The sequence below is a fragment of the Trichoplax adhaerens genome, genomic scaffold, assembly GCF_000150275.1.
Source record: "Trichoplax adhaerens TRIADscaffold_28 genomic scaffold, whole genome shotgun sequence".
Taxonomy (NCBI): domain Eukaryota; kingdom Metazoa; phylum Placozoa; class Uniplacotomia; order Trichoplacea; family Trichoplacidae; genus Trichoplax; species Trichoplax adhaerens.
This window is the reverse complement of record NW_002060969.1, coordinates 363,585-388,225: the sequence shown is the minus strand read 5'-3', so window position 1 is coordinate 388,225 and position 24,641 is coordinate 363,585. Positions and strand designations below refer to the sequence as shown.

The following is a 24,641-nucleotide window of genomic DNA, read 5'->3' as shown; positions in this document are numbered from 1 at the left end:
ATAAATAATCCTTGTTATACGAGTATATTAAACAGCCGCCTAATTACGGGATGCAGACCGAAAAGAATTGTAATAAGTAAATCTTTTAATTTTAAACAATAATAGAAGAACTTAAAAATTAACCTAAATCGGAGGTAACCTTTATGATGTGTAACTGACACTATAATTCCTGCGGACGGTTCTTTGCATCCCCACACACATAAAGTTATAAATATCTGGTCACTCAACACAATTTTGCTAAACATTTTTACTGCAATCGATATTCATTTTCACTTTATAAAGCTTATCTAGCGCCGATGGCTTAATTTTGCAAGTTACTACCACTTGGTATGCAAATAGCATTAATTAACTACGCAGCTTGTACATGTGTGCAAGATTTGAGGTAATTGCCGTAGCTATTTTTGGTTAAAACAGTATGGACAAGTTGTCGCATATAAGAGCTCAAATACCGAGAGATAACAGGTCAGACACGTTTCCATAACACTGCGGTAGCGTCGTAACCTCCAGAAACTAGAATTTTTAGTTTGTCACTGATAGATATATGACGCTGCAATAAAAATAAGAAGCGTTTGAGATCATAGAAAATCATTAAAGTAAAAGATATCGAAGATAAAGGAGATTACCACTACGTTAGTGTGTACTTTCAACTTCGATACTATTTGTTGAGTAGATATTTCCCAGACATAGATACAATTATCCTGAGATGTCTATAGAAGAAATATTAAAACGTAGTGTTATTTTGCTGCATAAGGTATAATCTAAAATGAATCGACTGAGTTAATACTTACACTATACAAGTAGTGACCATCCGGGTGCCAACAGTGTCTGGGTTGACTAAAACCGTCATTCGTTGCTCCATAGAAATTTAATAGCTAAAAGTTAAAGACATTTTTAAATTGAATATAACTTTATTTCTTAATAATATTAAAACATTTACTTAACCGACCTGCTGTCCAGTTTTAATTTCATATAAAATGATGCGACTGGTGTCTAAGTACAACAGTGGTAGCAAATAGTCAGGTAAAAACGCGTAAGTTTATAAGCAATTACAGATTTACTATAGATAAACAGCTTACCAGTTGCTACAGTTACAAAATTATTATCTGGGCTCACACATATGTCCATAGCTGTGAAGCTTACGAAATTGTCACCAATAGCATTCATATTGATACATCGCGTCTAAAAAGGACGGTTTACAACAGGCTTAAAAGTATTACATTCAGTACAGTATCTAAGCTGTCAGCAGCACGGTAAAAAAATTTATCTAACCTGATACGGATCGTCGTCACAGTTAAAAATATGTAGCCGATGATCATTTCTAATGGATATTACAGCAGTGTCCTCATTCTAACACATACACTTGTTGTAAGCTACATCAACTATATGTTTCATATAAAATGTGAATCTTGTGGAAATAAGGACTACCTTAAGAAAACAGACTGCTTCTACGCTTCCACCAAATTTCAATGCTTTCACATTATAATAATGATTCGTAACTGTTTTATCTTCTCTGATATTAAATTTTGTATTTTAAAAAATATTAATATGTTAATCTTGTACATGTACCTGTTAAATAATTATGGACTGAAAAGGGAGAATTACATTTTATTTACTTACCTAAAAAAGTTGACACTATTGTCGTAGGAACCTGAAATGAAACTTTTGCCAGATGGGGCCCATCTAACTCTCACAACGTATCTTTGATACAATATCATAAAAAAATTCGAGTCAAGGAGATACTGCAATTTAGAGTTTAGACGGCTATAAGAGGCTAATGAAAAATGAATTATACTACGTTAAGTGCTTCCGTGAAACATTTATCAACATTTTGAGGAAATTACCTGACGGTGTAAAGATTAAGTTGTTTACATTACAATATCTCACTTGTTATGTACTGACCACTCTTGTAATGGCTTTTTGTCTTCATATGATAATTCCGTCAAGTAAATTTTACGATCCATACCGCCAGATAAAAATAGTCTAAGCAAGTTTCCACCCACGAAATTGTAAAGATAAAACAATTGTCTCATTCAAAATCATTTTTGTACGTTATCGTACACGGTTTACTAGTTAACTATTTTGTACCAGAAGGCAAAACATATACATCGAAATCGGATGTAATCCGGTTGCGAAACATTGAAATGGTAAAGTATAGAGTGACTACAGATACCAAATTGTAGTAAGCACTACCGTATATTCAATAATTAAAAACTTTAACGCAGAATAACCTAAAACCAACATATTATTCCTTAAATGAACCGTAAAAATACCACTGCATATCTAAAATATCTTTATGGTGATGAGCACTCCCCGTACTCATAAACTTTATTTCATGGTGTAGCTTTAAACTCAGTATCTTTCTATTGCTAGTACATAAATACACAGAATAAAATTATAGCAAACCAACCTACGACACGGATTGATGTCTACATCCAAGACTCCACCTTTATGGTTGTGGTATGTATTAGCATTTAATATAAGCTGTTCTTCCTTGATACCGTCAATGCATTCTGGAATTTTTATGAGAATTGTCTTTCCTTTAGCAGTGCCTAGAATAAGATCTGTTTGGAGTACAAATTGAAATACTACTTTAGAAAGTATAAGTTTATCTAGTATATTATTAGAATACCTTCTTGCAGCTGAGAAAAGTGTCTAAATTATAATATCGTTTATGATGAATAGTCAGAAAAGCAAATATGAAAATTAAAAAAGTTCTGCAATTAAACTAAAGTATCAATAACACAGTTTCAAAAGTAGCATACTTTCAAAGTCATAACAAAAAACATTCGTATAGAGCCGAGTCTACGTTACAGTTACTTAAACGTTATTTCAAAGGTAAGATAATTTCTATTTCTATTATCGTATTTTTAACGATTATTCACACCTCTATCGTCTGAGAAATTTGTTGAGAGAATGTTTTCACCTTCAGTTATGTAATTTAAAGACATAGAAGCCTATAATACGAAAGATAAACTAAATTGTAAATAGGGTAATTCTGTTCTTAAAATCACGACATACTATAGACATGATTATATCATTGTAGGTGTTGGCTTAATTTCACGATGTTATAGTAGATATTGTAAATTTGAAGCAGAAAGCCCTCCTTAAACTTCTTCAGTTATGCTGTCATCAAATGAACCTATCCTAACTTAATCCTTAAAGGCCAAACATTCATCAATTGTCTTTTTCGTTGTAGCATACCTTGTTAATGTAGGTGTTATCTCCTGGTAACAGCTGGAAAATGTTAATATATTCGTATATCAAATTTCAAGTTGTTCATCAAAAAACTCAGCCAAAGTGTGTACACCATTATAAGAGGCATACTGAAGTTGGTACAGTGAACATTGCATCAAACGTTATACTAACCAAAGCGTTTGGGAGAGAAATATTGATTCGACTGGAATTTTCATATTCGTCTGTAAGAAAATGCAGCAGTTACATTTTGTACAGTAACACATGTTTTGTAGTTGCTAGCCTTATTAATAAGCTATGATCTAGATAATAAAGCTGACAGACAAAAAGGGCAAGAATAAAACTCTGACTTAGGTCATTACAAGATTAGCTGTCCCTAAAGTTAAACATACCGCGGCTGAGGTATTCTCAAAGTCCTAAGTCCACTTTAGTACATGTTCTACAATACACTACTCGGTCTAAAGTTACTGAACCTCTGACAGGTCTACGACAAATAGTAGTACTATCTGTTAAATGAGCATATTATCGTAAACCGTCAGCAAAGCGACGGGAGTTTGCACTAGTACTATTAATTTATTATAGTGCTCATCTCCATATCATGCTCAATCAAACCTAGCACATGCTGCAAAGGAAAGGTGCTATTTATTATATCCTTGTTGATCGGTATTCCACTGTAATAGAAATGAATACAATAACATCAGAACTAACTATGCCGACCTATTGATGATACACACACACACTTAAAATAATAGACAATAGTACTGTACATTCGTTATGATGAGAGAGATGGAGATGTTTGTTATATTTACGCTACAGTAGCAATATACTAATCGTATGTTGCCTAGAGATATATAGAGACTGCATATTGCATAGTCTGTATAAAGGATCTCAAATACTGCCCAGCTATTCTATAACTGGTGAATAATGGCAAAACAGGGACCATTTTCAAGCTCTAACTCGTTTTTGTTTACAGAAATCTTTAGCTACTTTACAGTGGTATACACATACGCGTACCGGTACTATATTAAACTATTAATTAAATTATAAATTAATGAGAAGTTGCATATTTTGTAATATCTTAAAAATTAACTTACTGTACCGTGCTGTGCATCAACTTAGTAGTACAGTACATAATTTAGCTATTGAATGGTAAGAATTCATCCGCTCGTATTCTAATACTATAGCGCATTTCCCTTCGTAACAATATTATGGTAATACATAAATTCACAGACAAAATCGTTTCTAAGGAAGGTAGAAGGCAATACAGTACATATACTGTACTGTAGATCCAAGATCAATTATAATTAATTATTAATTATTATTACAATTGTACGCTCACAAATATTAGATACGAATCTCATACGGTAATTCTAGTACGGTTGAATATTTTCGAATGGTGTAACTGGCGCAGCGGGCATTTTCTTTTACTCTATCTATAGAATAGCAAAGTTACCTTTCCTCTACAAGAGTTTTAGAACTTTTAAAGAATTTATTTTTTTCAAAATAATCATAAATCAAGTTCAGAACTTTTCGTTCCTCCATTTTACCACGATAATTACGCGAAGTACAGTACAGTATGTTGTGATTTAACGTTAAGTACGGTAGTATGACTGTACTGTACTGTACAGTACTGTGCCGTACTGTACACTGTACAGTACCATCAGCAGCTGAACCAATCCACGAATGGTGTAACGTAACTGTACTGTATTGTACAGTACTGTACACTAGTGTACACTGTACTGTACAGTACAGTACTGTACTGTATATAGTAGCTGAGCATGGTCAGTGTAAATTACGGTACTGCGGCCGAGCCTGTCATATTCCATAGTTAGCACCATATTTATTTACATTTTAGTGTACCGTATTAAGTGACTAAAGTTCTCAATATTGTCATCTCACTTAATATGAAACTGACTAACACTTAGACATGGAAGTATAACACCTCGATTTTATCACCTCACTTTAAATAATGATGTCACTGAATCACTTCCTACACTGTGTGGTATCAAATCAGATGCTGAGCACTCTATTCTCACTACTGTACCGTACTTAGAAGCTAAACTACTATGACAAAGTAAAACACCTCGTCTTCATCGCCATATTTTAAAGCGGAGTTTGGAGCTGATCATACATCGTCATGCATTATTTAGTCCTAGTCTACAGTAGACTCCTGGATAGGTAGCGTACGACTTGTACAGTGCACTGTACAGTACAGTACAGTACAGTACCTGAGCCATAAGGATAAATCTTCCATGTGCTGTACGGTACTATACTGTACTGTACTACTACAGTGTCCGTACACTGTACTGTACTGTACAGTGTACAGTACATACTGTACAGTACACTTAAACTGTACTTGCGTATCGCGGTAATGTTTATGTTACTGTGTTACGGTAATGAACTCAATCTACTGTACTGTAGCTGTCGCCTGCTGTGGCTATGCCGTAGCAACCTTGAACAGGCGTAGCTGTACTACATTACAGTGCTGTGTGAATCAGAGTAGATTGAGCTTTGCTACATTGCCACATTCGTATCTGTATTTACAGTCATAACAGTACTACCACTACTGCTGTTACGGAGTCAACAGTAGATTGGAGTTACTATTTTTGGGCATGGAAAGTGGCAATATCATCGAAGACTGCACATTTGGTCCGCACATACACCAACTATTGAATGTGATAGACGTACAGCGCCGTGAGTGAATACAAAGTAATAATCTGCAAGGCAAAGTAGACAGGGTAAAGTTAGAACGATATTATTGTCTGAAATATACTCATGTTATGAGTCTTAGTCATATACTCACTGTCAGTAAACATGTCTCCATAAAAGACACATTAAGTTCAAAATTGGGCTACGTTGATGTATATCTTATTATTTTATCGCTATCTCTGTAATTTCATTACGATACAGCAGTACATGACAAGGTTATGCCTATTTCATGCTTAAGCTGGATTCCAAAAGGAATTGCAAGAAGTCATCCAACAAAGGTAACTAGTGACATACTGTACGTATGCGAAAGTTACCGATATCATATTATGTTTACATTTATTTATTTACTAGCGAAACTCGTAGAAATTCCACGGAATGCGCGTATGCGTGATACTCGTACTATCGCATTAATATATTAATATAATTTGATTTAATTAATCGATAGTTCGCGGTCCAATGCAATCTTGATTTTACACTATTATACACTGTAAGTGCTGTACTGATCACAGAGCATTTTTAGAGTAAATATTCTCCGGAAAGCTTATTGAAGTTGGCGAGGGAAGATCTGAATCCTGCTGTTAAAAAATAGTAAGATGTGATGCGATTTGGGAAGATATGTAAATACTTATAATCATTCTATTGTACATATTTTGCTCAGTAGTGGAAATGTCGAAACACTTGAATTGAATGGATCAGTACAGGCGGAGGCAGATATTGACAAAGAATTATCAGAATACAATTTACAGGATTATGATCAAGGTGATAAACATTATATGAACTTTTGTAATTGAATCAGAAATGACTGTTGGGTATACAGTACGTACTCTACTTGCTACGTTGTTACTTATTATATTATTACTATTTAAATACCCAGATTTTCTCTCATTAAAATAAAACAGTCAAAATCATTTATACTGTACGTATTACTAGACAGGATAAGCCATAGAAATTTAATACCTTTTACAAGGAAAATTAATTAGTGACGAATTGGAGCACAACTGCAATATTATGATATAATATAAAGCGCAGTACTGTAGTATTAAGTTAAAGCATAAAGCGATACGCCTAATGCACGTAGACACCACTTGAAACTTAAACTTTCTCAGCATTTTTTTCTTGCGTTTTGATGCTTCTGTTTATCTAGTAAATGCTCACATTCTGAGTTTGTAAATCTTTTTTACACTACTAATTTATTACCATATATTTTGTTACCAATTTAAGATGAAGTCTGTGACCTGTATAAACTTAATCCCTATGAAGATAATATAATAGATCCTTCTATAAGCCAATTTGACACGGTAAGAAGTTAAAAAGTATCTTCAAAAATTTTATAAAGCAATCATGAAAGGATCAAGAATACGAATTATATTAATTATCCAGGAAAGCGAAGGTTCATCAGATATCATTATTGGTCCACATGATAACTTAGCCGTTGTTGGTGTTACGAATAATAACGCCAACGCTCTGGAAATTTATCGTAAGTTATTTATTCCTCAGTTATCACTGCAGAGGTTAGTGTACGTCGTAGTTGTTTCGACTAATTAAATTATTGATAAGCCCTGCAATAATTAACTACGTCAAATTATTATTTGAGTTTACAATTATGAGAACGGAGATTGGTATATTCATCACGATATTCCGGTAAATGCATGCCCGCTGTGTGTCGAAAGTTTAGATTGCAGCTGCAATGAAAATGACTTAAATGGTGAGACGACCTCTTATATTTCTATATGAAGTGAATAAATAAAAGAACATGTTTCCATGTTTGCCATCAGGTAATCTTGTTGCAGTTGGAACCAAAGCATCATTTATTGAAATATGGGATATCGACAACATTAATTGTTTACAACCTGTTGCTACATTAGGGAACGCTTCAAATCTAACGGTGAGTGATTTATTTAGGATATCATAACGCAAACGTTTCCGCTAATACATTATAACTTGCTGTATTTAAATTTTGGTAATTACTTTGATAGGATGATAATCTACGGAGGATTAAAAGTCCATTGAAGAGTCACAATGATTCTGTGTTGGATTTGTCGTGGAACAGATCTGCTAGGTATTCATCGAAAATCTGTATAATGAAGAATATTGACCAATTATTGCTAAATTATTGGACTGTTTATACATAGTATATAAAGTGCATTATGCTGCATATATATCTCGATATTTTAAAAGAAACTAAGGTAACGCCTTAAGATGTAAGCATTCCGTCGGTCTCAGTATTTAGCAATTAGTATTTTTTGTCTCGTCATAGATACAGTATAGATACAGCTCAATATGTGCACTGTATGACTGTATCTAAGCTCGTAGTTTCTGGGTGCAAATTTATTGCATTGTAAGGCTCAGCAAGACTACTGTTTACGATACAGTGACGATTACTATTTATGAGACTAGCGTGTCCGCTACAATTCTGCCATCGACATACTTAACCATTCATATTATTAGTAGATTAGCTTTCTATCAAAGTTTACAAAGTGAAAATACCGGATCTGATATCTAGTTTATGGCAGATGTATGAAATCACACAGTATCCTTGTTGTCAACCGTGCAGTATTATTACATGTCCTTCATCACATAATTTCTATTATCTTCATATTCCTTAATCGTTCGTTTTCTAGGACTATTCTTGCCAGTGCATCAGCTGATCAGGCTGTAATTCTTTGGGATATTACACTTGCTAAAACATCAAATATATACTCACACCATTCTGATAAGGTACGATCAGTAGGACGCGGAATTTCACGACTTGCAGGATTCTTCCGCCTGTATGTTACAATCTGAGAGTTTGATTCAATACGATAGTATGTTTGTACTATAGCTTACAAGATTGTGTTACGTATTTATGATTTTAATTATTCATATGGTTCACTCCTCAATCTTTACTCAGACGATCAAATTGTAGATTCTGCACCTTATTTGATTTAACGAGGGCACGTACAGCACTTACTATCTTTTGGCGTAGTACAGTTTCGTATATCATAGGGCTGTTCTTGACCCATTAACTCTAATCATGGTTTTGAGAATACTGATGGTTTATACTAAGCTTAATTTAAACTCTCTTCCCCGTTTTAAGATTTCCCAAATCGTTTTATTAAGGACCTTAAGGCCCTAGATTTAATATGATCCAATTTTTAGAAATTCATTCTGAAAGACAACTTTCGGAGATTTTTTTACCGGCTTTTCATTAACACTGAAACATTACTAGGGTTCTTTGTTAAACCATACAGTTGTGGGTACAAGTTTGCTTACACCTTACTGCACATACGTTGTGATTATTTTATTTTCGCTTACAGATACTGTAGTTATAAATTCATATCTATTGTTACGAAAACGTGAACCGCAATTCACAAATATCAATGCACCATGCGACTTTTAGAATGTGCTATATTTCTTCAGTACTAAATTTTGTCTTAAAATTTCTGAAACAGAATTTTGTAACATTTATATATTTTCATTACCAGGCTACTATAGCTTTAAGGTTAAAGCCATTAGCGAAAAACTTTCATACATTTTATCAGTCTCAGTTCCATCTAGCGTAGAGTTGTATATAGCAAATGTGACTGGAGGATCTTGATTTTATTTTGTTGATTGTGTTATTTAACTGATCTTAGTGCTTAAGAGGCATTTATGAACACTTGCCATTATTGTGAGTCAATCTTTGCCTTCTAAATATAACATCGTTATTCTTAAGGTACAATCTATTCAATGGCATCCGTTCGAGGCTCAGCTCTTACTGACTAGTTCCACTGATAAGTAATACGCGTACAATGCTATTTAATCTATCGCTTACGCAATATTGGTGTGCAAAACTATAATCTGTATATAAGTTCACGAACGTAATTCCTTTTGCTAAGGACGATACAATTGACGGATTGTAGAATTCAAGAGGTTAACGATTATGTATTATAGTTATATAAGTCCAGCTTTTTTGTTACGAGTTATCGTCATAATCAAAGTGAGCTTTCCTTTTAAAGTCTGCGATACGATGGAATACTGCTAATGAAATTGAAAAAGTGATATGGAACCCGTTTTGTCCTGCGGTATTCTTGGTATGTAACTATGTAAAGCTATATTGCTAAATTAACTATATGACTGCATAGTTGTCTTTAATAAGTTCATTGCTTTGCATTTGCGCTATTACAGGTTGGGTTATATGATGGATCCGTGTATGCTTTTGACGTTCGTAACAGAGACTACATATTTCGGATCTGTGCTCATAACATGTCTATTACAGGTTTAGAACTATAAACTGATTTTCGTTATTTATTTTTTTAATGTTTTCCGCAAGTGCGTAATCGCTTTAATAGTAGTGACCGCTTATTGCATAAGTTAAGCGCGTATCGTAATTTCTTTCCATAAATGGCTAGATCTTGCTCTGAGTTATCAAACAGAAGGTCTTCTGGTTACGTCTTCTATAGATAAGACTGTAAAAGTCTGGGATATTACGGTAATAAGCTGAGATTTATTATGCACCATACCTCGTATGTGTTACACTTAAAACATGAAGCTGGCAGCCGCTATTCGTACAGATTACGAGGAAATACGTTTTCAAATTAATAATTGATATCATTCTATAAGCTTTATGCTTTATATTTGCAGTTAATGCTTTCTTTGGTCTCCTTTAAGTTGATTTGTACGATAGCATTGATTGCATGTTGTAATACTGTCGTACATTAAGCATAAAAATGGAATGTAATGAAATTACAGTAATTACGTTGTTTATTACGACTTCGAAAATCATAAGAGATATTATAGAGGTAATTTAAAGGCCTTCACATGAGGTGCAGGTTGATAGTGTTGACGATAATATCTTGTCTATCATTGTGTCGCTTGTCTACGCTAGCATTTAATACGAGTATTGTGGATCATTTTATAAGCTTAAGTAATACTATAGCAACATATTTCAGTATCCTTACTCTTACCGTTCATTTAGCAGTTCGTGAGATACTATCTGCAACTGTTACTTAAAAGTTAATTATGAACACTTAGGCGTAAATAATTGATTGTCGGAGTGCAGAGGCCCGATTTTGGTGCCTATTTAAATTAAATTTGGAAAGTACCTTAACGTCAGTACTTGTTATGATGCAGTAAGTAAGCTAGGGCGAACTTTGCATACTTTAAAATACTTAAATACACAATATGGAAGACAAAGTATTCATGCAATGTAAGAGTTTTACTTTCGTTTTGCTGTATCTCAAATTTATGGGGTGATGTTTTGCCCAGATATACTTTTGTAAATCTATGTGTTCGTAATGATTATTTTACTATTTACTGCATTTTAATATTATGGTAATCATATCAAGGACTCCACAGAAAAATTTCACCCTAGTACTCGCGTTGTCTTTCCGTTTTATGTGAACGTGAGCCAAATTTTTTCTGCAAGAGTCCTAGTAATACAGTGACGGATTCATTCACAATTATGGTAAAATTTAGTTCATCTATGTATTCCAGATATTATTGCTCCAACATTCGGTTCCAAATATTATCACGTAGTCAAAGTGACTCCGACTCGATTGAACAGCTGTTGCGTAGAAATTTAATCAATGATATTCAAAATGCTACTGGATTTGTAAACTATTCCATACGTTATCATATAAGTACGTGTAGTTAACGGAAAATTATTTCATATATCCAGGGGAATACTCCAAAATTTATCAGTTCAAAAAACCTTAATATCGTGAGTATATTATAAGAATGAGATCATATTTCTACTCGATTTAAGGGTATTTATAGTTTAAACTTGTACAAGTTGCTTCAATTGATCTTTATCGCTCGAATTTAGGGTAAGGTATACTGTTCTTGCTTTTGCCCCGACAATGCTTCCATTATGTTCGGAGGAGAAAAAAATTCAGTGTCACTGGTTGACTTGAATGAAGAATTTATTGGTACGTTAGATAAACGTAATATATTTATTAAATCTTTCTAACACTTTATGTAGTTTTCTATCCAGTGATAATAATGCGTGTATTGGTATTTTATCTAACAGTATTAATTTTCTCAAATTATCTAGTGTACAGTCATTTTCGCGGCAAGAAATCGTCTTCCATAAATTTGAATTAGATATTATTAAACTCTTAGATAAAATATATAAATAGATAATCTGTGATTATGTAAGTGCAATAACACTGTTTAAGATAAAGCTCATAATTGTATTAAAAATTTATTAATTTATATATTTGATTTTCTGATAACTACATCATTTGCAGCGTTGATTTTCCTAAGATATCGCAATATTTGTAGTTATTCGTCCCTAGATACATTGAATACATGATCTTAGCTATAAATCTACAATTTTGAATGAGCGGTACTTTACTTTAGTACTAACTACGTCATAGTAGTAGCTAAAATTATGATGCTTTTTCTATTACATGTGCAGTATTATGCTGCATTTGTATATTCCTACTTTAAAGTCCGCGATACTTATCAATAGGATCGAAGAAATGTCTTTGCATGTGCATGCCAATGACATTTGGAAGTGCATTCGTGTAATCCCAATAGCTGCTATGAATTACTATAAACCGCAACCTGTATTATTGGGATTTCCGGTTGTAACTGTTAGCAGCTGATTTGATACTGCCTTGTTTAAAATACTGATTATAACTGCAAAGTTGAAATTCAAATGGCTGCAAACGCTATTATTTTGCGGTGACGTAATTATAGCTATGGGGGATGATTACAATTATCAGTAAAGAGGTATCCAGTAGCTAGGCTTGCAGAATTAATTGCCTTTACTATTAGTAAATATTGTATAACACCTAGTGAGCGAGTCATCGATAATAAATATTAATCTGATCACAGGTATTAGCATTACCGTTAAAGCGTACCGCATGTCAGAGGCGTTAGAGATTCACAAGGTGCTACTAATTTAGATACGAGAGAATGAGAGATTACAGTTAGTATTCCGATATGTGCAAAACTATAGCAGGTTTGGACTTCTGTAAAGTACGAATTTAAACCTGCAAATTTTCCACATTGATTGTAAGACATCATCTTACGAAATGAAATTTTAATTATCGCAAGTAATTATATATCACAGTGATAACATTAATCAGTTCTTGGAATAACGAAAGCATTAGAAAACATTTTAAGCTAAGATTTTGATAATGCAATTGAAGGCAAAAGGTTGTTCATTTCAAAAATTGCAAAGTTAGCCACAATTACATAATAGATATATGCGTATTGCACAATAGAATTTAAAAACTTTTATGGATGATGTTACGATATAAACGACTGCGATTCATAAATATGCTAAGGACAAGTCAGAGTTCGAAATCATGACTAGAATACGTGCCATTCAGGGAAAGAATGTACGAGTATTCTCTTTTCTAACTGGTATGATACTGAATGCAAATGTTAATTATTAATAATTCCAGTAAACCAATTTTATATGCACGTCTAAGTAACTAAACGAACGAAAATTTTATCGATATGATAGAACGATTGAACAGAATGATAATAAACAAGTCCCATTAATAAAAGATTTTTTACAGTGAGAAGTATCTGATAATTATTATTGAATGAATGAAGGGAGGGACTCTCATTTATTAATTGTAGTTTATATAAAAGCGTTCTCATACTCTTAAGCAATGTTCTAGAGATTTATAAACCAATATTACTATATTTTTATAAGAAAGTCAACTATAAGCATATAAAATTTAGTCCAATTGACAGATAATTATAAATATAATTAATCAATTCATCTATAGTGTAACATCAGTATCCTGATATATATCTAGGTCATTAAAACGTATCAATGATAGCCTTATTTCTTCCTAGGAGGCGGCGGAGGTGGGGGTCTTGAACTAGGTCGTGGTGGTGGTGGCCTGTCTGGAGCAGGTCGAGTTGTTGCTGGAGGAAATGGCGCAGGTCTATCCGGGGCTGCTCTCGTTGGTGCACGGAAAGTCTCTTTCAAATCATGGTGATTTTTTGGAGGAAGAGGTGCCTTAGATTTCGCTGCAACAAATAGTAGTAAATACATAATTAGTTACAGATAGAATTATGATTCTTATACTTAGCGGTAAATTAATCTGTTCGTAAAGATTTACTCTTTTCTTTTTCTTTTTTACTGGGATAATTTTTCGATAAATTTGGATTAAATGGTTCAGACGGTGGCAGCTCGGCTTGAAAAGTAAAACGTGATTCGAAACTCGCTTGCAAATATCAAAGTTACGGAGTATAGGTTACAAATCCAGAAATAGTAATATTGTAATACGCAATATAAACAGCTACTATGATCATCTAAATCGATAACGTTTCTGGATACCTTCAAATGTCATGAAACTTCCAGAATTCATTGGAATTCTATCAGGTAACGAAAATGATGGCATTGTAGACGCTATATTGGATGGCTCACTTACAGTTTGTTGAGATGTTGACGATATTTCACTAGGGCGATTACGTTGAATTCTTGTCGCTGGAGTCGCTGATTGTGACTCAATGGCGGATCTATTAGAGAAGTGTGGAACCTGAATAATGAAGAAGATTGTTTCCTAAGTGCATTCAAGTATGTTCACTATAGAATGAAATAACCTGCATGTTAGAACTTCTGTAGTGCTGTCTTTAACTAAAAATTGTTTGGAACGGTCATTATGTAGTCAAGTAATTGCACATAATAATTAATTCAATTACCTGAGATTTATTATCCGTTCCAATTGTCTGGTTTACTGAAATTTGGTCAGATGATCTTGACGGAAATTTCATGAACGGCGGCTGATCGCTTGTAGGCTTACCTATGAAACGGAATGCAACAGCGATTGAATAAGTAACAAATTTCCAATGATACCGGTGCTATTACAACTTTAAAGAAGCAACTAATAACTAAGTGGTTAGTCAAATACATCGATATCTTGAGCTGTTTATAAATAAACACGATTTTATTAATAGCCAAACCTGTATTAGCAGCCGATGAAAAGCGGCTATTTGTTGGTCTCAGACTCGGCATTCCACCTGCAAATAACCCACCAAGATTTGCAGGGCCACGGGAACTAACTTGATCCGTACGACTCCCTGAATCCGAGCTTGTTTGTTCTTCGAAAATTAAGTATTTTGAGTAATCACAAGTTAGAACACAAACATACAGTACAGTGTAGTACTTCCAACCAGTCATTGCAATTATGGTATCACGACGTGTGTATTTCTTGCCTCATAACTTTCATATTTGTAATAATAAGCTATTGATAACGATAATAATACAACTGAAATACTATGTCACTACCGTACTTTTTGGCAGAAGCGGACCACTTTTATCAACTGTCGTTGTCTTCCTTAACTGCTTTCCAGCACGAATAGATGAAAGTAGTGAATTGCGACTTTCGTCTGGCTTAGCTGAGGTTGAGTGTGTAACTTCTCCAGAAGGATTTAGCAACTTGGACGACGCAATGTTCGGGACAGATCCTGAAGGTGGTGGCGGTGGAGGGGGAGGTGGCGGAGGAACCATTTTTGTCGTATACTGTACGAATCTAAGTTTGAGAATAATTTTAGCCAGGAGTACAATAAAACACGACTAATAATCTTTTAATAATACGAACTAGTATTTTACATAAATTTAAATTTTATAGTGCTATGTTAGCTTCGAAGACCAACATTATATCAAGGTATTAGGTACTGTAACAATTTCGTAATTAGTGCCAAAATTATCAGATATTTGTCCCCGTCGCCTTACTGAATGAGTTTAACCATAGTTTTAGCAATCGTGATATTTTGGTGAACTAATGATGCTACTGTATTCTAGAAAATTATATTACTATCAGCAGACTTACAGTGATATTAGGCAGGACGGCAGGTACAGTAGTGGTCGAGAAACTGATGATTTATTTAGTTTAATTGACTTGACCAGTGGTAAATTCGAGTGAATGCAGTCAAGACTCAAGAGCTAATTAGCAGAGCTATTGCGATAGAGTAATATGCAATACACACAGTACTTAGCTAATACTACGCCAAGATCACAATGATAAACGTTCAAATATAACTTAGGATTAAATAGATACAATGAAAAATTAAGAGAATCGGAATGATCAAAATTAGGCTTTTTTTACACGATGGCAAGCTACGGTCTACGGTACAGTGTACAGCAGGGTCCTTAATTTGGCATTTATTGATTACCGTCGGTTAGTATTCTAATGCATTGTAGCTACCTTATAGTATCCTGCGCAGACAAATGATAGGTAAGTAAATCGGTGATAGGCTTGTTAATTAATTATGTATAGTTTAGTAGTTATCAAAAAAATTTGATCAAAATATTAATGCTTAATATAGGCAATTCGTTTTCATTCCTTCTGCTTCTATTGGAGATTTTAAGATTTGGAAAACGAAATCAAAGTACTGTACTGTACAGTACATGTACCGTACACTGTACAGTGTACAGTGCGTTGATTTTGTTTTCCAAATCTTAAAATCTCTGATGCCGTACAGTACAGTACTTGACTTCAAATCCCGTAATCTGTACAGTACAGTACTGTACAATGTACTGTACTGTACAGTACATAGTACAGAAGATTACGTGTACTGTACAGTACTGTACTGTACTGTACAGTACTGTACTGTAACTCTGTAACTACAGTACTGTAACTTACAGTACAGTATCAGTCTACTGTACTGTAGTCATTTTTCTTTCTTTTACAGTACTGTATTATCTGTATACTGTACAGTACGTGTTAAGCTGAAGTACTGTACATTTTTTAAGATGTCGCTAGTGTAATACGAGCAGAAGTCGCTGATAGGAGTTCCTTAATTAATTAAACGCAAAGTTTGCAATAGCATTGGATCCGAAAGTACTCATCTGTGTGACTACTGAGAGAGTGAGTGGATAGTACAGCACATGGAATCTGTGGAATGGCATTTAGCAGCGTACTGAAAATAGCCGATGTAGATGATTTTATCAATCCTTCCCAGGTAATGCTGAACATACGTATACAGTACATAAACTACCTACGTTAGTACAGCCCGTAAAGTACATCAAATATTTGTTAGTAGTTTATGCATAGAATAAATTCTTTAAGGATAAATCTAAATTTATATTTGTGTAGGAATGTATAAAACCAATCACATCGAAGTTGGATAAACACGAAAAGGTAAAAACGAAGTACCGTATTTGATTGCAATACCTAGCAGTCCAAACAGTACTGAAATTAGACCTGTTTAGCCAAACAAGTATATAAGTGTCTTCTAGCGTGATGGGTCTACAGTAATATTAAACCTGAGTTGAGTTCTGTAATTGCCTGCGGCTCCTAGTTTATATACACATATATAGTTTCTGTTCCGGCTCATGACTGATTTTAAAATTTACGCGTATATTAATTATATATACTATAATATTTTAAATTTAAAAGATCAATTCTTATATCATTAGTGAACACTACAGGTATGCTCGATATGAAGCAATGCTGTACAGTATACGGGTTATTTCTCCTTAATAATTATTTGATAGTCCAGGCTTCATCGTAACTATCCATTCATGACCGTGATTTATTATATCTTATGTCCAACTTATTTTAAATTAAACGAGCGTTTTCTCTTATTCCCCTGGAGTTGATACGATTTTAAGTTATAGTACTGTCAATGACAGCTGACAGTGTAACAATTCGCGGATTCAACTTTAGATGGTAGCGATTAAATGCTTCAAAACTTGTCCTGATGCATTATGGATGGTTTTAATGCGGAATACTATTTCACAGGACATTCATATTGTTGCATTATTAATGTGTTTCTTTCTACATTATACGATCTTAGTACAATCATCGTTCGCAGTCAGAGAAAGTGAAAATCTCGTTAAACGACTGCTTGGCATGCAGGTTAGATAAATAGTAAGTAAGAACTTTTTAAGTAAAATCCTAACAAAATATCTTTTTAAACCTTGTCTTCTGCGAATATAGCGGATGCATAACATCAGCTGAGAGTGTGCTTATTAGTAAGCAAAGTAAAGAGGAATTTTACGCCATTCTAGATAAGAATCAAAGGCTACAAGAAGTATGTATAAGCGTAGAATTAAATACATATATAAGCATAATTTTGATCTTGCACCCTTTTTATCTAAGTCTTTGGTAGAATCATAGATAAACTATAAATTAAGCAAATAGATTAAAGAGTTTCAATCTGCATTTGCATGAATTAGCTATTAGTGAATCATATATATTTATAATTTTGATAGACACATCAAGAATCAAGAATGAAAACTATTATAGTATCTATATCACCCCAGTCCCGTGCAGCGCTGGCTGTGAATTATAATCTAGATATAAATCAGGTTCATAACGAAAGTTACATCCTTTAAACGGAAATATTTTTCCTTTTTGATAGTTTTCGGCTCAGACATATGTACTTTGTTAGAAACTTGCTATGGTTTTAAATTGCGTAATTATGCCTAGCACGAAAAAATGATCTCTCTATAATATACGTTCTGACATTATTTGTTCTAGATTGGTAAAATGTTAGCAGCAACATTTAAGAAGGTTTTAGGTCTGATATTTAACAGTTACATAACGCATGATTACCACTTGTAACTATTGCACTAGTGTTACAACGATACATTTGGTTGCTATATTAGGAGCTTCTTACGTTTTCGATGCCACTTTCGCTCGAGATTTTAGTCTAATAGAGAGGTAACTTTACTTTCTATTGATACATATAAAGGGCAGATATTTAACTATTAACTTTAGATCTTATCATTTTACACTTATATCTAAATTTCGTCCACTTTGTTTAATATTACGACTGATATTTGTATATTGGAAACCCTTTAGCCAGCGGGAATTCATCGATCGCTATTGTAGCAGCAGTCCATGTAAACTACCGGTATTTGCATCTGCGTGCCCAGGTAACTTGTACAGTGTATATTAACTACATGTGTGTCAATATAGGCAATAGCGTTTCTTATTAACTTAAAGCATAATGTATTGGTTTCCTTATAATAACTTTCGTAATTGAAGAAATTTGATAACTTTTAGGATGGATTTGTTACGCTGAGAAAATTCATGGTAAATTTATATTACCTTACCTCAGGTAATCTCAACTATATGTGACATATCTTGTCTTACGACTTAAATTACTGCAATTTAATCCTCTGCCTCAATGGCCCTGTAGCATTTTATGCAATTTTCCAACGGTAAGTAGGTGCAATATAGCTTCAAGAACCGAAATCTTGTGTTATTTGTAGTGCCGTAAAGTCACCACAACAGATCATGGGAAGTCTAATTAAGGATTATTTTGCTAATCAAATTGGGAAACGGTAAAGATGGTCCTTTTATAGTGTCGCACTGATATCAAATAAGAAACAAAATCAAATGAAATGAGTAACAACGGAAACTTTTATTTTGCAGCCCCAGTGACATCTACCATGTAACTGTAATGCCGTGCTACGACAAGAAACTAGAAGCTTCCAGAAATGATTTTTACAATGAAAGCCTGAATGCTGCTGATGTCGATTGCGTTTTAACCTCAGGTTTACTAATATTTATAGGATTAGCTATTTTTAACCCGTATTTACAATTAAAGTTTGATCTGAAGGTGAAGTAATGGAAATCTTTAACGAAAGAGGTTGTGTTGTAGTAAACGGAACATCTGAAAATTTAGATAGACCGTAAGTAAATCAGCTCTATGGTATACAAAGTAGCTAACGCGCTTGTAGATTTTATATGTACTAAACAAGATATGTATAGGGTGCTAATGACCATACCTTACTTACAGAAGCTATATATGACTACTAGTCACTAAGTGATGATAATATTTAAATGTCTGTAAATAGTTTTGTAAGCGTGGATGAAAATAATGAGGTGCTAACACATGATGGTGGAGGTTCAGTAAGTGTGTATATTACGCTACAGTTAATTTTAATGGGTAGGTGGTACAATATTTAGAAGCAGAAATTGTTGCCTTCATGCACGCAATTCTTTAGGGTGGCTACTTGGAAAATGTTTTTAAAACAGCTGCAGCTGAGGTGAAATGATTTTGGTAGTTTGTATCAAGTTATGTTCATATATTAATTAACTCTTATTATTAACAGGTTGTTTAACTTATGTTCCTTATTTTGCTAGATATTTCAGTTGAAAATACAAAATATGATTTATAAAACTGTGCGAAATAAGGATTTCAGAGAAGTTATTCTTACAGTAAATGATAGGCTAAATTTATAACGCAGGTTCTGCGTTAAATTATGTGCAATGGTCAACTTAATGCTTCAATTATGATTATCATAGATCGACGGCAAATCTGTCCTAAAAGGGGCTATTGTGTATGGGTTCAGAAACATTCAGGTAAGTTATTGTGCATTTCATACAAATATGTTACTCCCATACAAAATGATTCATCAATTATTTTTGGAATATCGATACAATCAGGTAAAGTTTAAGTGCTGCTTATGCTTTGTAGAATATCGTTCAAAGAATGAAACGCGGTAAATGTTTATACGATTATGTGGAAATTATGGCATGTCCAGGAGGTCAGACTGAATATCATTTGTGATTATTTCAAACAGCTACGATTAGCGATCAAATAAATAATGTAATAGATATACTAACTTTGAACTTATTTTATTTTTGATGGTTCTTAGGGTGCTTAAATGGGGGTGGGCAGCCGAAAATAGACTTGGATTCAAATTTACGGCTCCACTTGATGAAATTAGAAAAATGTTATAACTCAGCTGGGTAAAACTAAGCAGATCAAAGTACTGTATATGTATATTTTTCTGGACGTTGATTCATTAAGGATGTTATCATTCTCTTTAAATTGGATGTTACACAGTAAAAGGAAACCGAATGAAAACGATTTAGTACAAGCTTTGTATAAGTGAGTAATACGCACGGTGTCAATTCGGTAATTTTAACTGTTAAGTAATACTTGGTAGGGTTCTCTTAAGAAAAATGGTAGCAATTAAGATATGATACATTAGATTAATTGCAATTCTTAGTCATTAGAATTATATGCGTATGAATTCTAGCAATATATTTTATCACTAATGGAGGATTTTACGTATCGGGAGTTGTAGCAGCCTAATAAATTAGTGAGATAGTCGAATTGGATAAACGAACGGGAATATCTAGCACTAATAACAACAATTTTACTCTTTTATTCAGGGAATGGCTTGATGGGTCTGATAGCTATAAGGTAGAACTATTTAGTAATTTTGCAAGTATTTTATAATGAAGTTGTTGAGATATATTAGCTTCCCGTTGTAACTCCGTAATTTCTTACATTAGCTTAATCAGTGCACTAGTGATTATTATTAACAATGGCAATTTATATTATACTCGTTTTATAGCTGAATTACGCTGTATATTGTTAATCCTTAAAGTTATCTTTGTCTATTCAATGATGCGTTTACAGGCTAGAAAGATGCTATACACCACTTATTATGATAAGAGTCAATCTCAAAATGCCATATCTGTCAAATGGTAAATGTACTCGTAGATCGTAATCTATAAAGCAAGTCGCATCAACGTTAATGTGTAATGTATAAAAATTTAAGCATAAAACAAACTTTACAAGAAAATATTACAGATAGAACGGTGCGTCTACTAAATTGATTTGGCATCTGCAGACAACAAGCAAACGTAAATTAAACAATTCATAGCACAATTTACAAATATAGTGATCTCACTATAGTACTATATCTAAGTGGATTGTGAGTTCAACGTGCAATAAATAAACTGTTTTAACTTTAAAATGCGATTTCGTATTTGTATGTTGAGTTATTAATTATAATTATTTAACAGTAAGATTTTTGTTGGTGTATTTGCGTTCTATTTTTAGTTATCTCTAAGATGACACTATAGTATTGATCTTGCTGAGTCTCTAATAAATATATAATCGAGTATCACGACACCACACCAGCTACAGCGTATCGAGAATGGACGTTGAATTCTTGATACAAGATTTTACTTGCAGAATCGGATGTTATAAGGATTCAACAGGGAAATCTTAATAGATTTACATATCCTTTATAATTAAAAAACCGGATCCGCAATGTATTGTATTTCTACGGTACGGCCGGTATGAGCTTTAAACTTCTAGATTTAATGCTGTACTTGTTGGTATCGTAAAACATTACGCTATTACCGTCTACCATTTTTAACCCGCCGTTTTATCAAATAGAAATAGCGTTCGGTATTGTTTCTCAGTCAGTCTTTTCTATTAATTTTCGCTCATAATTATTGTTAATGTCGGAGAGAAAAATGGATTCAAGACATCTGCAAGTATATACATTGCTCAGTAAGCCTTTCGTTAATAACTTAGCTGGCGAGAAATGAAAACTTATACTTATTTGTACTGATCACGCTACCATTGACAACTAATTAATTAACATCTACTGTATGAGAACGCGTTCGCGAGTATAAGAATCTACTCGTGATATACTGTACGTCTGTACAGTACAGTACTGGCCCTCCTCGGTCACCGTACAGTACATACAGTACAATGATAGACTGCTAGAAATATATTGTACAGTATAGCGTCTTTAATTTCGTTTTAGATACTTACTTTAACAGGGAAAAATGTAACTAAAACTAACGTGCAAATACAGTAGTTTATACCGACATCTAGCATATGAACAGCTTCTTATAAATACTGTATATAAGCAGAGCTTAGCAACAAGTAATACAATATAATATTATTTAATTTAGAAAAAAATCATTCAATTCAGAATCGTCTTTCCGCATACTAAAGGTGTATTCATAACGAAGTGTTTGACACAATTTGTGGACGAAATGAGGACTGTCCACTGTCCAGCCCATGGTCCAGCTATTCTTCTACATAATACAGTACAGTACTATATGAAGGTCGTCATAAAACACTGTAGTGTACAGTACTGTACACTTTAGTCGTTTAGTCCATGGCAGTGTACAGTACAGTACTGTACTGTACACTTAGACTGTACAGGGTCGCATGGTGTGAAAGTGTGAAACTATTCGCTGCTGATGATGAGTTACCAGTTTCCAGTTTCCATGAACTGTACCACTGCAAACGCGATCCTGTGGCAAGTACAGAAAATTTAAGAAAGCAAGATGGTGCAAGTAATTGAGACTAAGGTGGAGATTTTATCTTCCTACATAGCACTTACTTAGTAAGCTATTAATCTAAAACTATCCCTTTGCCTCTAAGTATACGCACGTACTCTATAGCATACCAAAATATCGCATTTGACTCTAATTTGCAATCCCTGCTAAAATGGATAAATAAATACTAAATTATTGTACTGTTCTGTACTAGGAAAGTGCTGAAGCGTTTGATCCCTTAACATTTATGCAATTTTTAAGTTTCTTCTTAGAATAAATTTTTAACATCAGTCAAAAATTTTAGTTGTCATAAAATAAATCATTTACTGCAACTATAGATTGAATCGCTCTTGGCTGGTTTAGAAGCTTAGATCTCTGCTAAATTTGATCCAAGACTAGCATATTTAACTTAATTTAAGAGTAACATCGCGACTGTTTTAGTTCCTGTGTAATCAGAGTTATGATTATATACAGTATACAGTATACTATTATAGTGTACTGTACTGTATATTGTTTCCCTGATTATATTATATAACATACTGTATATTTATAAATGTTCTTTTGCATATTGTACATATGCAATTAAAAAATTATAAAGTAATATTTACGATTCATGACCGCTTATCCATTTCGTAATATGGATGTTATATCTTCGCTTGCGTGTATTAATGTAAATTACTGTTTAATGCACCTGAACATATTGTCTTTGTTGATGCAATAAAATTACAATAATGAAGGGTACAAGTATTTCTTCGAAGCTTAATACTGTACTGTACTTAACAATAAAAATTACTTTGCAGGAGGCGTTTGACAAATTTCTTTCAGACGCAAAGGATAAATTAGTAGTATTTGATTTTTTCGCTACCTGGTGTCAACCGTGTAAACTTATTGGGCCTATTTTTGAGGTTAGAATTATGCTTTGCCCCACTTGATAATTATAATGAATACCTTTGAATAATAATATCAATCTGACTTAGTGTTACGACTATGCGCACATTGTCTACGTGTACCTTAATTACACTTTGATTGATAATTATTTAACAAAATCTGTCTTTTGCCGCATCAGAAAATGAGCGAAAGCGATGAATATAAGGACGTGGTCTTTGCTAAAATTGATGTTGATGAGAATGAGGTATGTAAAGGCGCAAGATATCATGGAATAGACTTAATTGTTTCATATTCTCGGGCTACAATTAAAGTTTAGAAGATCAAACAACAAATATATAGTAAATATAATTGCAGGAGACCGCCGAATTCGTTGGTATAAGAGCGATGCCGACGTTTGCTTTTTATAAGAACGGCTCTAAGGTAGTGTGTGCTGACTTGCTAAGATCTAGAAAATTCAAAGCTGTGAAATGCTTTATAACTTTTGTTAAATACATACGCTGAAATTTAGAAATTGTCATGTGATGCTATTAAATCATATCTTTTATCGTTTCATTAAATGACGGATAGATTGACGAAGTTAGTGGCGCTGCAGAAGATCGATTGCGTAGCAAGATTCAGCTTCATATGTAGTAATTTCATACATCAGATACGGTATTAGTACGATTGATTATTAATAGAAATTATAAGTGCGGATTACTTTATGAGATCTATAGCATGTTAGTGAAAGTTCGCACAGCTCACGCTTTAATAGTATTGCCGTTCCTTTTATATAGATTAGAACGAGCTTTTTAATTTGCTGTACTTCATCGGTTTCATTAAGCATTTGAGGTAAATTGAAATAAAGTATAATGCTTTTAGATCATGATT

The 24,641-nt window shown here is 33.5% G+C and overlaps 5 protein-coding genes across 5 annotated transcripts; 3 read left to right on the top strand and 2 right to left on the bottom strand.

Moving 5' to 3' along the window:
* Positions 1-463: 463 nt before the first annotated feature.
* On the bottom strand, positions 464-4,734 carry TRIADDRAFT_61807 (uncharacterized protein; the record flags this gene model as incomplete). The annotated part of the gene is made up of 11 exons (XM_002117713.1): positions 464-547; positions 624-707; positions 789-872; positions 947-990; positions 1,077-1,179; positions 2,404-2,561; positions 2,885-2,954; positions 3,202-3,234; positions 3,367-3,416; positions 3,805-3,863; positions 4,646-4,734. The coding sequence occupies 11 exons, from the start codon at positions 4,732-4,734 to the stop codon at positions 464-466; spliced, it is 858 nt and encodes a 285-aa protein (XP_002117749.1).
* Positions 4,735-6,119: 1,385 nt separating this feature from the next.
* TRIADDRAFT_61806 (uncharacterized protein) lies at positions 6,120-12,393 on the top strand (the record flags this gene model as incomplete). Its single annotated transcript, XM_002117755.1, has 12 exons — positions 6,120-6,196; positions 6,347-6,388; positions 6,560-6,660; positions 7,123-7,199; positions 7,282-7,378; positions 7,677-7,786; positions 7,878-7,960; positions 8,523-8,619; positions 10,048-10,138; positions 10,272-10,351; positions 11,687-11,789; positions 12,335-12,393. The coding sequence occupies 12 exons, from the start codon at positions 6,120-6,122 to the stop codon at positions 12,391-12,393; spliced, it is 1,017 nt and encodes a 338-aa protein (XP_002117791.1).
* Positions 12,394-13,666: 1,273 nt separating this feature from the next.
* TRIADDRAFT_61805 (uncharacterized protein) lies at positions 13,667-15,340 on the bottom strand (the record flags this gene model as incomplete). The annotated part of the gene is made up of 5 exons (XM_002117712.1): positions 13,667-13,857; positions 14,168-14,369; positions 14,533-14,633; positions 14,794-14,931; positions 15,124-15,340. The coding sequence occupies 5 exons, from the start codon at positions 15,338-15,340 to the stop codon at positions 13,667-13,669; spliced, it is 849 nt and encodes a 282-aa protein (XP_002117748.1).
* A 1,394-nt stretch (positions 15,341-16,734) lies between these two features.
* TRIADDRAFT_61804 (uncharacterized protein) lies at positions 16,735-21,291 on the top strand (the record flags this gene model as incomplete). Its single annotated transcript, XM_002117754.1, has 20 exons — positions 16,735-16,794; positions 16,929-16,973; positions 17,632-17,693; positions 17,775-17,868; positions 18,050-18,145; positions 18,318-18,357; positions 18,446-18,500; positions 18,642-18,715; positions 18,846-18,900; positions 19,055-19,126; positions 19,218-19,339; positions 19,405-19,477; positions 19,643-19,697; positions 19,793-19,834; positions 19,932-20,006; positions 20,094-20,150; positions 20,266-20,335; positions 20,447-20,540; positions 20,970-21,000; positions 21,220-21,291. The coding sequence occupies 20 exons, from the start codon at positions 16,735-16,737 to the stop codon at positions 21,289-21,291; spliced, it is 1,344 nt and encodes a 447-aa protein (XP_002117790.1).
* A 1,604-nt stretch (positions 21,292-22,895) lies between these two features.
* Positions 22,896-24,404, top strand: TRIADDRAFT_64378 (expressed hypothetical protein; the record flags this gene model as incomplete). Its single annotated transcript, XM_002117753.1, has 5 exons — positions 22,896-22,919; positions 23,687-23,791; positions 23,953-24,018; positions 24,129-24,194; positions 24,342-24,404. 5 exons carry the CDS (start codon positions 22,896-22,898, stop codon positions 24,402-24,404), a joined length of 324 nt encoding a protein of 107 aa, XP_002117789.1.
* Positions 24,405-24,641: the final 237 nt, after the last annotated feature.